Source organism: Crotalus tigris, unplaced genomic scaffold (genome assembly GCF_016545835.1).
Source record: "Crotalus tigris isolate CLP2741 ecotype Arizona unplaced genomic scaffold, ASM1654583v1 scf7180000019753.2282721675:598951, whole genome shotgun sequence".
In the NCBI taxonomy this organism is placed as follows: domain Eukaryota; kingdom Metazoa; phylum Chordata; class Lepidosauria; order Squamata; family Viperidae; genus Crotalus; species Crotalus tigris.
Window position 1 is genome coordinate 240,001 of NW_024097693.1, and position 12,298 is coordinate 252,298.

A 12,298-nucleotide genomic window follows, 5' to 3' on the forward strand; every position below is an offset into this window, starting at 1 on the left:
ACTCTAGAAAAAGTGTAGAGAAGAGCAACAAAGATGGTCAGGGGACTGGAGGCTAAAACACATAAGGAATGACTGCTGGAATTGGATATGTCTAGTTTAACGAAGAGAAGGACAAGCGGGGACATGATAACAGTGTTCCAATATCTCAGGGGCTGCCCCAAAGAAGAGGGAGTCAAGCTATTTTCCCAAGGCACCCGAAGGCAGGACAAGAAGCAATAGATGGAAACTAATCAAGGAGAGAAGCAACCTAGCATTAGGGAGAAATTTCCTAACAGTTAGAACAATTAACCAGGGGAACAAATTGCCTCCAGAAGTTGTGAATGCTTTAACACTGGACATTTTTAAAGAAGAGACTGGACAGCCATTTGTCCAAAATAGTATAGGTTTTCCTGCCTGAGCAGGGGGTTGGGCTAGATGACCTCCAAAGTCCCTTCCAACTCTGTGATTCTGTTACTCTTCTAACAGTTGTTGCCCTCCAGTGCTACTCATGTAGTGGAAACAATGACTGCCGGGAAACGGAAACATGTAAAGAGCACCAGAAGATGTGCAAGACCACCGTCATGACCATAATCAATCGTAAGTTTTTGGGAGGGGGAGAAGGGGGGTCATGATAGGGAAAAGAGGGTGGGAGAGAAAGAGTGAATGACCCATGGCTGATCCAGGCTGGATAGAAAAATGGAATAACAGAGTTATTTATTTATGCTGATTTATTGTTCTGCTTTGTGCAAAACTAACAGGATGCAACATACTCAGAAAAACCTGGACCTCTTCTATCTAAAATTAGAAATATATATTATACTCACATGTTCCAGATATATCAATTATATTAGCTATATGAGGGATGCTGAACCATTCAGAGCTATGTGGTCAACTTTCCTGACTTGAACACAATTATTATTAAGGATAACCTGAGTTAAAGATAATCATCTCTTAATTTAAGGACAACTAACAGGTCACAAAGTATTATTTCAAGATCGGAAAGTTTTGCATACTCCTTTTACACGTGCGTGTGCACATGTGCACACACACACACACACACACACATTTGTTTCTTTAAAAAAATAGGGCTCTGACACAAGGGCATAAATACCGCAGTATCAGATGTTTCAGAGCATTCCTCTGTCTGGTAATTTTTCATAGAACAATGAGAAACATTCTTATAGCAATGGTAAATTTAGGTAACACTCACTTCTCCACTGTTGTGTGAAGCTCCACGAAGTTATCACGGAGTGTGGCTGCTTGACGCCATAGCAGGAGAATCCCACTGTGTGCATTGCTGAGAGAAGAATCGTAGCTCTGGAAAGAACAATGCAAAAAAAAAAAGAAAAGAAAAGACTGGCACACAGTAGATACCATTACTTTTAATGTTTTATTGATGGAGACTAGCAAAAGGGGTTACCCACACTACAAATAATTACTGCTTTAAAGCAGTGGAGGGTCTCCAGCACGGGTACCCCACTGGCTAGGGGGTATGAGATCATCAACACATTTTGCCACCAGTAGCATCTCCTCCCCCCGCCCCAAGACATTCTCATAGCAATATTTAAGAAGGTTGTGAATTTTACGTTCTCAAGTGAAAGATAGGAAGAATCCACATTAAAAATGGGAAGCCAATTTTGTTATGTATGAGCTGGCAAGCCTGTCATGCAGTGGTGGGATTCAGCCAGTTTGCACCACTTCGGCAGAACTAGTAGCTAATTTTTTGTTGCCTGGGCCAGGAATGGACTTCTGGAAGTGACATCCACACAGAGAACCGGTTGTTGACCTATTTCAGGGGTAGACAACCTTGGCTCTTTTATGACTCGTGGACTTCAACTCCCAGAATTCCTGAGCCAGCCATGCTGAGGGGAAAGGGAGAGGTTGCCATGCTGAGCCATACTGGCTCAGGAATTCTGGAAGTTGAAGTCCATGAGTCATAAAAGAGCCAAGGTTGCCTACCCTTGACCTATTTGAATCCCACACTTCTTCCTTCCTTCCTTCCTTCCTTCCTTCCTTCCTTCCTTCCTTCCTTCCTTCCTTCCTTCCTTCCTTCCTTCGGTAGGATTCAGCCAGTTTGCACCACTTCGGCAAAACCAGTAGCTAATTTTTTGTTGCCCAGGGCTGGAATGGACTTCCAGAAGTGGCATCCACACAGAGAACCAGTTGTTCACCTATTTGAATCCCACCACTACTATCATGGCTAGAGTTGTGTATCTGCCTTTCTCTTCCTCCGTTGTCCTGCAGGACACAAGATCACCCCCTACTTCCTCAAGGGTTGTGATGTAAGTGGAAAGCCGAATAATTCCATCTCACACCTTCTGGGCCATCGACTTGTGTTTCTGGCAGAGGAACATTGTAAAACCGATTTGTGCAACAGTGGTGTTCCCAAGGAAATACCCAGAGGTATGTATATATTTGAGCATATAGGAGCTTTATTAGATGGGGAAGAAATGGAGGTAGTGACAGATTTTATCTTCCTGGGCTCCAAGATCACCACAGATAGGGACTGCAGCCAAGAAATTAAAAGACGCTTGCTCCTGGGGAGGAAAGCTATGGCAAATCTAGACAGCATACTAAAAAGCAGAGACATCACCTGCCAACAAAGGTACGCATAGTCAAGGCCATGGTTTTCCCAGTTGCAATGTATGGCTGTGAAAGCTGGACCATAAGAAAGGCTGAGCGCCAAAGAATGGAGGCCTTTGAACTCTGGTGCTGGAGAAGACTCCTGCGAGTCCCCTGGACTGCAAGGTGATCAAACCGGTCAGTCCTAGAGGAGATCAACCCTGACTGCTCTTTAGAAGGCCAGATCCTGAAGTTGAAACTCAAGTACTTTGGCCACCTAATGAGAAGGAAGGACTCACTGGAGAAGAGCCTAATGCTGGGAAAGATGGAGGGCAATAGAAGAATGGGATGATAGAGAATGAGGGGGCTGGATGAAGTCACTGAAGCAGTAGGCGTGAGCTTAAATGAACTCCAGAAGATGGTAGAGGACAGGAAGACCTGGAGGAATGTTGTCCATGGGGTCACGATGGGTCGGACACGACTTCACAACTAACAACAACAACTGTCAAGAGTGATTCACCTCTTCATCTCGATTTTCTCTTTTGCTCATATCTTGACAATGGAGCTCAAAACTGGGAGAGATAAGGTCTAGGCCAAGGGTTGGCAACCATGGCTCTTTTATGACTTGTGGACTTCAACTCCCAGAATTCCTGAGCCAGCCACGACATAAAAGAGCCAAGGTTGCCTATGCAATGGAGAGCCCAAGGCCAGCTCTGAAAGGGATTTAGGACATGCTATGATGCCTAGAGACTCTGGCATAATAATATTGATTAATGTGTGCAAGAATATACAAAGAAAAAAAAGAGAAAAAAAACATCATACTTAACCTTTAACTCCCCTTAAATTAAGTCATATAAACAAATCTCTACAATAGTTACTATAAAATTTACTCATAAAATAAATGAAACTTTATAGTCCCATATTTTTTCTGAATATAATCTATCCATCTTCTCCATACCATAATATCTCTTTCTTGTATATGATCTTTCAAATAAGCAGAAATTTTTGCCATTTCTGCAAAATTAGAAACTTTAAATATCCATTCTTCTAAAGTAGGCAACGAGTCCTTCTTCTTCCAATACGAGCCTACTAATAACCTTGCTGCAGTTAATAAATTCAACATTGAAGTAGTTTCTTTGTCATTTAAATCCACAAAGATACCCAATAGGAATAATTGAGGGGTGAACTTTATCTTCCTTTTAAAAATCTTTTGAATGTTCCACCAAAGGTAAACGCTTGGGCATTTCCCCTACGCTGCGTTCATGTGTGTGAGAGGGATGAGAAGGGAGGAAGGAGTAGGGAGGAAGTAGGATGGTTAGAGGAGAAGGGGAGGGGAAGAGAGTAGGAGGGGAGGAGAGAAAGAGGAGGGAAGTAGGGGAGGATTAGAGAGGGTGGACGCAGCCTGGGGGGAATGGGCAGGCGGTACCAATGGTTAGGAATTTAATTGTATTTTGTATGAATAAATGGAAAATATTTTTTTTAATAATAATAAAAAAAAGAATATATAAAGACTCATTCACTGTTTCAATGGTTTGCCGTTTTTCTCCTGGACAGTGAGGGATATGATCCATGTCCAAAGCCACAGAGAAAGCATCCTGAGTTGCTATTCTTGTACAGCTGCTGATAACACTTGTAACAACTCCAGTCTCACACAGATGAATTGTTTCTGGCCCCAGGAAAAGTGTGTGGATATCACCTCCTTGACAGATCCAGAAGGTGAGTCCCTGGCTTCTTCTGAGGTGCAATTTCTTGGCTGCTTCTTCCTCTGATCTCCTTGTTTCATACAGGAAATAATTTTATTAATTTTACCCTTTTGCCTTTTCATTTTACATGTAACCTTCAGCTCCAGTCGGCTTAAATCCCAGAGATACTCTGAATAACTGGATAATTCAAACTTCTCGTGCTTGCATGTTAAACATGTCCACAGACTTACTGAAACCTCTAGGTCTAAAAGAGTGATCTGCGGGGAACCATTTTAAACAAATCCAATCTATATACATTTAATAAATAAACAAAATGCACAGGTAGTCCTTAAGTTACCTGTAATTTATTACGAGTCTAGCTTTGGCAACCCATTCATTGCAGCATATATTGCAGAAATTCTGAGTTCAACATAAGATGAATTAATTTAGATCCAGGAAATAAATACACACATACACACTTTTTAATTGATCAAAAAAGTCTTTTGTGCAATATCTCATTTATTTATTCATTCATTTTATATAGCTGCCCATCTCACTTCTACACCATTCTAGGTGGATTACAATAAAATATATCTTTTAAAATACTAAAAATGCGAATCCTGGGCATTATGTTAACAAATAAAAGAAAAAACGAACACCAGGATATAATAAACCAGCCTGTTTTTGGCTGGAAGAAAGCTTAGTGACTCTTCTTAACCTCTTATTAAACAGGCTGGTTTATCATATCCTGGTGTTCGTTTTTTCTTTTATTTGTTTATATATATATATATATATATATATATATATATATATATATATATACACATACACACACACACACACACACACACACACATATTTGTTTTCTGAGGTTTTCGCGGGTGTTTGTATGTAGGTCTTTGATTATTCGGTTATTCCAATTTGACGCAGGAGAAAACCCGAATAACCAAAGACCTACGGTACATATATATATATTCTGAGGTTTTTGCGGGTGTTTGTATGTAGGTCTTTGGTTATTTGGGTTTTCTCCCGCGTAAAATTGGAAGTGTCTTGGTGACGTTTCGACGAAGTCCCATTCGTCATATTCAGGCTGGTGTTTTTGGCTTCGTGCTTCTAGCTCCTGGAAGCACGAAGCTGAAAACACCAGCCTGAAGATGACGAATGGGACTTCGTCGAAACGTCGCCAAGACACTTCCAATTTTACCCGGGAGAAAACCCAAATAACCAAAGATAGATAGATAGATAGATAGATAGATAGATAGATAGATAGATAGATAGATAGATAGATATACACACATACATACATACGTACGTACATACATACATACATACATACATACATACATATATATATATACCTTGAGTGTCTTTTGATGCACCCTGTCGGCCCAAATATGGGAGAAAGAAATCTTTCTTTCTTTTTTCTTTTTCTTTTTGGCTGAAGAGAGCTAAGAAGCTCAAAATAGCTATTCCATCCTCCCTTATTCTTTGTTAGCAATCCAAAAAAATGTATATATACAAATGATGTCGCAGTTGGCGATTGCTGCCTGTGGATGGCTCTAGATTGAGCTGATATAGGCAAAAGAAAAAGAAAGACAGATTTCTGTCTCCCATATTTGGGCCGACAGACACTCAAGGTAAATCTCCTCCGCTTGTCTCTTCCCTCCCTGATACAGCTGACAAAGTGAGAAAGAGCTGTGGCCTGGAGGTTAACACAGCTACCTAACATGTAAGCAGCCCAGGTTCGAATCTCAGAAGGGTATGTTTGGCTGAAGAGAGCTAAGAAGCTCGAAATAGCTATTCCATCCTCCCTTATTCTTTGTTAACAGACTATGCAAAATACATTTAAGCAGGATTCACCACACCCAGAAGGCTACAAAACTGACCAAAATTAAAGCTAACCAGGCTTTGCGTGTTTGTAGAGCTGTTGCAATTAACCAAACTGAAAGGAAGGGGAAAATATAGCCCAAGCAAAATGTATTTAGGAATCTCTGTGAATTTGTATAACCTTTTTAAAATGTTCAAATTTCCAGCAGTTTAAAGGATAGCTTAATGGTGTAGCATTCACCTCCCACCCACCCACCCCACCAAATAAATATATTGTGTAATAATTAGCATTTTACTCCCCCATTCTCAGAATAGTGTGATGTCTACTAATGCGATGAAATAGCTAACAGCCAGCACTATTGTGCTGAATAATAAAGTCATTTTTTGCCCTCTGTATGTGGGGATTAAAATTAACATTTCACTCCCCCGTTCTCAAAACTGTGGTGTTCTTATTTGGGCTGATGGGCTCTAGTAAGAAGGTAAGTCAACCCTCCCAGCTTTGCTGTGCAGAATAATACAGTCAATATTTTTTGCCATAAAAGGCATGACAATTTTACATTTCAAATGTGATGGTTTAGAGCAGGGGTAGGCAATCTTGGCTCTTTTATGATTCGTGGACTTCAACTCCCAGAATTCCTGAGCCAGCATGGCTCAGCATGGAAACCTCTCCCTTTCCCCTCATTATGGCTGGCTCAGGAATTCTGGGAGTTGAAGTCCACCAGTCATAAAAGAGCCAAGATTGCCTATCCCTGGCCTAGGCCTGTATTTCTCAACCTTGGCCACTCGGAGATGGGTGGACTTCAACTCCCAGAATTCCTGAGCCAGCCTGGCTCAGCTTGGAAACCTCTTCCTTTCCCCTCAGCATGGCTGGCTCAGGAATTCTGGGAGTTGAAGTCCACGAGTCATAAAAGAGCCAAGGTGGCCTACCCCTGGTTTAGAGAGCAGTATGTCTCAACCTTCGTCGTTTTAAGATGTATGGACTTCAATTCCCAGAACACCTCAGCCAGCAATGCTGACTGGGGAATTCTGGGAGTTGTAGCCACACATCTTAAAATGGCAAAGGTGGAGAAACACTGGTCAAGAGCAAATTTGGCAATTTTAAGACCTGTGGACTTCAACTCCCAGAATTCCCCAGCCAGCCTGGGGAATCTCTAGAGCAGGGGTCCCCAACCCCCAGTCCGTGGACCGATAACGGGCCACGGCATGCCAGCAACCGGTCCACACAAATAAGCAAAGCCCCACAATAAGCAGCACACAAAACCACACACTTTCCGGTCTGTGGAAAAACCTTTCTCCAAGGAACCGGTCCCTGGTGCCCAAAAGGTTGGGGACCTCTGCTCTAGAAGATCCCTTTGAATTCTTATAAATGATTAAGGATCCCAAAGAGCTTTGGTTTATATGGGTTACATCGATTAATATGTACTGTATTACAAATTAAACCTGAGAATGATTATTTATTTATTGGGATCTCCAGGTCCCCTGAAAGGGTCTTGGGGATTCCCAGAGGATTCCACACTACAGTTTGAGAAACCCTGGCCTAGAGATCTATGGAGATTCTCAAACACCTAGGTCAGGGGTAGGCAACCTGGGCTCTTTTATGACTCGTGGACTTCAACTCCCAGAATTCCTGAGCCAGCCATGCTGAGGGGAAAGGGAGAGGTTTCCAAGCTGAGCCATGCTGGCTCAGGAATTCTGGGAGTTGAAGTCCACGAATCATGAAGGGACCAAAGTTTCCCTCATGCTGGCTCAGGAATTCCGGGAGTTGAAGTCCATGAGTCATAAAAGAGCCAAGGTTGCCTACCCCTGGGCTAGGTCATGGTTGACTCAAAGAGGCTTTTCAAAGCAAAAAAGTCCAGTTGCCTCTTGAAAAGCACCTTTGGGACCAGCAACCTAGAACTAAGGAGAAATTTCCTGACCGTGAGAAGAATTAAATCAGTGGAAGGACTTGCCTCCAGAAGTTGTGGGTGCTCCAACACTGGAGGTTTTGAAGAAGAGATTGGACACCTATTTGTCTGAAATGGAATAGGATCTCCTACTTGAGCAAGGGGTTGGACTAGACCAGTGGTAGGCAGCCTTGGCTCTTTTATGACTCTAGGACTTCAACTAGACACTAGAACAGTGGTTCTTAATTAACCTTTTTGAACGAATTGCCCCCTTGAGCCAATGAGGAACTTGTCATCGCCCCTCCCCCAACATAACCACTCAATCACAACATAGGAAATAATTCTTCAATTTATGCAAACACTTGTTTTGTTTTCATTAAAATTGTCATCTGGACATATTGATGCAAATAATTTATTTCCAGTCTTTTTCCCATATCTCAACTGTGTGAAAAATTTGGATGCCACCTGTCACTTTATTCCCAAACTTCGTGATACATGTATTTCATTATTATCTTATTTATTCAAGACACTTAAATGTAGTGACCACTGAAAACAAAATTCAATTGCAAGAAAGTGAAATGCCCGAAAAGAAAAAGAAGTAATATTTAATGACTGAATTACAAGTGAAATTTAAGACGCAAAAAGAAATATAAAAAGGGTAGAGGCTGCTGCACAATGCGCATGAAGATAAGCAATGTGTATTCACCTATGTACGGCGTTCTTTACTGAAGCTAGCTGGAGGAACATTTGAAAACACAATTCAATCCACTGATAGCGAGCGATCTGATGTTTTTGTACGACAGATATACAGCCATTCACTGTACGAAAAAGTCTCAAAAGTGTCCCCCAAACTTCTCGCTCCATCGCCCCCATATCGCCCCCTTTTTGTTCCTTCGCCCCCCTGAAAAATGAAATCGCCCCCTGGGGGGCGATATTGCCAAGATTAAGAACCACTGCACTAGAAGACATTCAAGGTCCCTTCCAATTTTGTTATTCTGTTGTTCTGTTAGGGCAGTGGTTCTCAACCTTTTTAATGCTGCGACCCCCAACTGGTCGTAAGTCAAGGACTACTCAACCGGTCGTAAGTCAAGGACTACTCAACTGGTGCAGCACCGTTTGCAGAATGGGACTTTTGGTGGGCTCCGCAGGGCAGAGACAGCCTGGACAATTCCTATTGGCTTTTGAAAGCCAATAGAATTAGACTCTATTCAAGAGAGTCTATTCTATTGGCTTTCAAAAGCCAATAGAATAAAAAGGAGTAGCACAGCTAAAGAAAAGGGGGAAAAAATGGCGGACTGCATTGTTTGGCGACCCCCGTGAAATCGTTCGACCCCAAATGGGGTCCCGACCCACAGGTTGAAAACCACTGTGTTAGGGAATCTCAACTCATGGAACAGGGCGCCTCCTGGAGGCCACAAACACATTTACACCATTATTTTTCCATCCCACTGGTAGAATTTCCCAAGGACCAGGAACGCATCAAGGGCTGTGGCCAGCTTTCCCACTGCCAGGATGCTCTGGGCTTCCAAAATCACAAGAGTTTCTACATGATCAACTGTTGTAACTCCAGCTGGTGTAACAAACACGTGCAAGGTAGGTCATCATCATGACAACGTCGTTTTAGAGTGGTAAAAGAGGTTTTAACTGGGAATGGTCTTTGCCAATCCTTCTGTTCCCCACCGATCAGTTAGAACTGAAGATGCTTCTTGGATGAGAAGTGAGATGTTTTCAAGGGGGAAAAAAAATCTGGAAAGTCCACTTGCCTTTTGGAATAACGACGTTTGGGACTTGGCATGTTGTGGCATACCCAACCAATTATGGTATATTCCATTGTCATGGACAGCAACACTTTGCTTAATACAGGAGGGGAATGAATTCACAGAGTTTGCCTCTATTTGCAGATTACAAGAAGGCACCCTTGCCCTTGAACGGGGTCACGTGCCACAGCTGCGAAGGAAACACTACTCACGGTTGTGCCCCAGATAACATCACAACGGTGCAATGCCGAGGCCCCATGACTCAGTGCCTAGAAGCCTCGGGAATCCACGGTGAGTCAGTTGTGAAAAATTCCTCTCGTTCCTTCTCTAAGTGTTAATCCGCAGAGAGAGAGCAAGGAGAAAGGTTTAGAAGTAAATTTACAGAAATCATGAGCCCCCTTCAGATGGACCAACTAAGAGTTTCAAGCTGGCTTCAGGGTGGGGTGGAGACTCCGTCTTTTTCGACGATCCAATTTCTTTTGGGTCATCCCTGTGGGTGGACGAAGACAATTTCTGAGCCTACCAATTTATCAGAATGGTGTTCGCCAGTGTTTCTTAACTTTGGCAAGCTGAAGATGTGTGGACTTCAATTCTCAGGATTCTGGTTGGCTGGGGGATTCTGGGAGTTGAAGTCCACACGTCTTCAGCATGCCAAGGTTAAGTCCATCTTCCCTTAAGCTCTCAGAGCAGAGAGAGATGGTTGCCCGTCATGTACAATTCTGACAGATTCCATATAACCACTGAATGAGCTGTATATAGTCATCTGAAGAGCAAAGATTCATGAATTCAGTTCAAGGGTTTAAAAGCCCTAGAACAGCACTTCTCAACCATGGCAACTTTTAAGATAGGTGGACTTCAACTCCCAGAATTCTCCAGCCAGCCCTGCTGGCTGCAGAATCCTGGGAGTTGGTCCACCCATCTTAAAGTTGGCTGGCTGGAGAATTCTGGGAGTTGAAGTCCACCTATCTTAAAGTTGGCTGGCTGGAGAATCTTGGGAAGTGAAGTCCACCATCTTAAAGTTGACTGGCTGGAGAATCCTGGGAGATGAAGTCCATCCATCTTAAAGTTGCCATGGTTGAGAAACACATCTGCCAAATCCCATACTGGATGAAACTGGTTATGTAGTCTCTGCCTCCTTGTGGTCAGCAGAACTGGGGGCATGACATAATGTTAACATCTATCTCTCCCCTTGAGCATTTAAGGCAGTGTTTCTCAACGTTGACAATTTTAAGGCATGTGGACTTCAACTCCCAGAATTCCACAGCCAGCAATGCTGGCTGTGGAATTCTGGAAGTTGAAGTCCACATGCCTTAAAATTGTCAACGTTGAGAAACACTGATTTAAGGGAAAATGAACTGTATGTGCCATTCAGATATCTTCTACTTCTTCCATTATATTGTACGATCGTATCCTTCCGTGGTATGGTCCAAGTGGGAAAGGAAGCCTCAGTTTCTCTTTTGCTTTCTCCCTCACTCAGGCATCTCTGGCAACAATTCAATCATCAAAGGTTGTGCTTCCCCATCCTGGTGCGACAGCCCCTACACCTCCATCTACAAGAATCTGGGCAGCGTAGAGACCCACTGCTGTGCTAATAATCTATGCAACAGTTGGATCATCGATGGACAGATGAAAGCATCTCCAAGGAGCCAAGCCAGCCACTTCACCTTGGCCCAACACACTCTTATTTCAACGGGTTTTCTGCTTTTTATGGTTTTTCTTCTTTCTTAAGAAAGCTCAGAGACTTAGAACTGTGGCCTTTTGCATTCTCCCCAATATTTAATGCAGCTGGGAATAACTAGGGGGGTTCCTGTTGAGCGCCCCTACTTAGACACACCGTATACCTCACACCATTAAAGAGACCACCATCCCTACCAAACCAGGGGTGAAGAGACCACAGTCTTGGGGACCAAAGAATACATGTTTCAAGCACTCACGAGCCTCTGCACCTTCTCCCCTCCCTTTTTCAAAATGGTCCTTAGCCCAGCTATCCATGCTGACTTGAGAATATTTATTTTTTCTTGACTAAACACAGGTAGTCCTCGATCTACGACCACAGTGGAGGTCAACCTTCCTGTGGCTAAGGGAGACCTTCGTTAAGTGAGTTTGGCCCCCATTTTACCCCTTTTGTTGACACCACGTTTGTTAAGTGAATCGCTTGCCGATCTTAAGTTAATAACAGGATGGGGAAGTCCCTCTGGCTTCCCCAGTGACTTTGCTTGCCAGAAGGTTGGAAAGCAGGGTCACACGACCCCGGGACACTGCAAGTGTCGTAAATATGAATCAGTCGCCAAGCGTCTGAATTTTGATCGTAGGATACCCCCCCCCAGGGATGCTACGACAGTCGTAAGTGTGAAAAATGGTCGTCATTTTTTTTCAGTGCCATTGTAAATTTGAATGGTCACTAAATGAACTATTATAAGTCGAGGACGACCTGTAAGATGACCAGCAGCCAGATCAGTATCGATAGCTTGGTGAGAATTAAGTTACGTGTTGTGAAAGAAGGCTAGTGGCTAGGTTCATGCTTTGTGATATCTTAATTTTCTGTTCAGCAGGAGCAATGAATGTAAGTTAAGGCTGCTGAATTATAGCAAAGGTGCTAGATACCCAT

The 12,298-nt window shown here is 43.0% G+C and overlaps 1 protein-coding gene across 1 annotated transcript in view; it reads left to right on the forward strand.

Annotated features, from left to right (window-relative positions):
* LOC120317637 (urokinase plasminogen activator surface receptor-like) overlaps positions 1 to 11,996 on the forward strand; it is a 14,922-nt gene extending 2,926 nt beyond the window's left edge. The window contains exons 2-7 of the mRNA XM_039364372.1: positions 466 to 576; positions 2,224 to 2,382; positions 4,096 to 4,257; positions 9,389 to 9,526; positions 9,835 to 9,981; positions 11,168 to 11,996. Of these exons, the coding sequence (XP_039220306.1) occupies positions 466 to 576; positions 2,224 to 2,382; positions 4,096 to 4,257; positions 9,389 to 9,526; positions 9,835 to 9,981; positions 11,168 to 11,418 (968 nt within the window). The 3' untranslated portion in view covers positions 11,419 to 11,996. The remainder of the gene's footprint in view (positions 1 to 465; positions 577 to 2,223; positions 2,383 to 4,095; positions 4,258 to 9,388; positions 9,527 to 9,834; positions 9,982 to 11,167) is intronic.
* Positions 11,997 to 12,298: the final 302 nt, after the last annotated feature.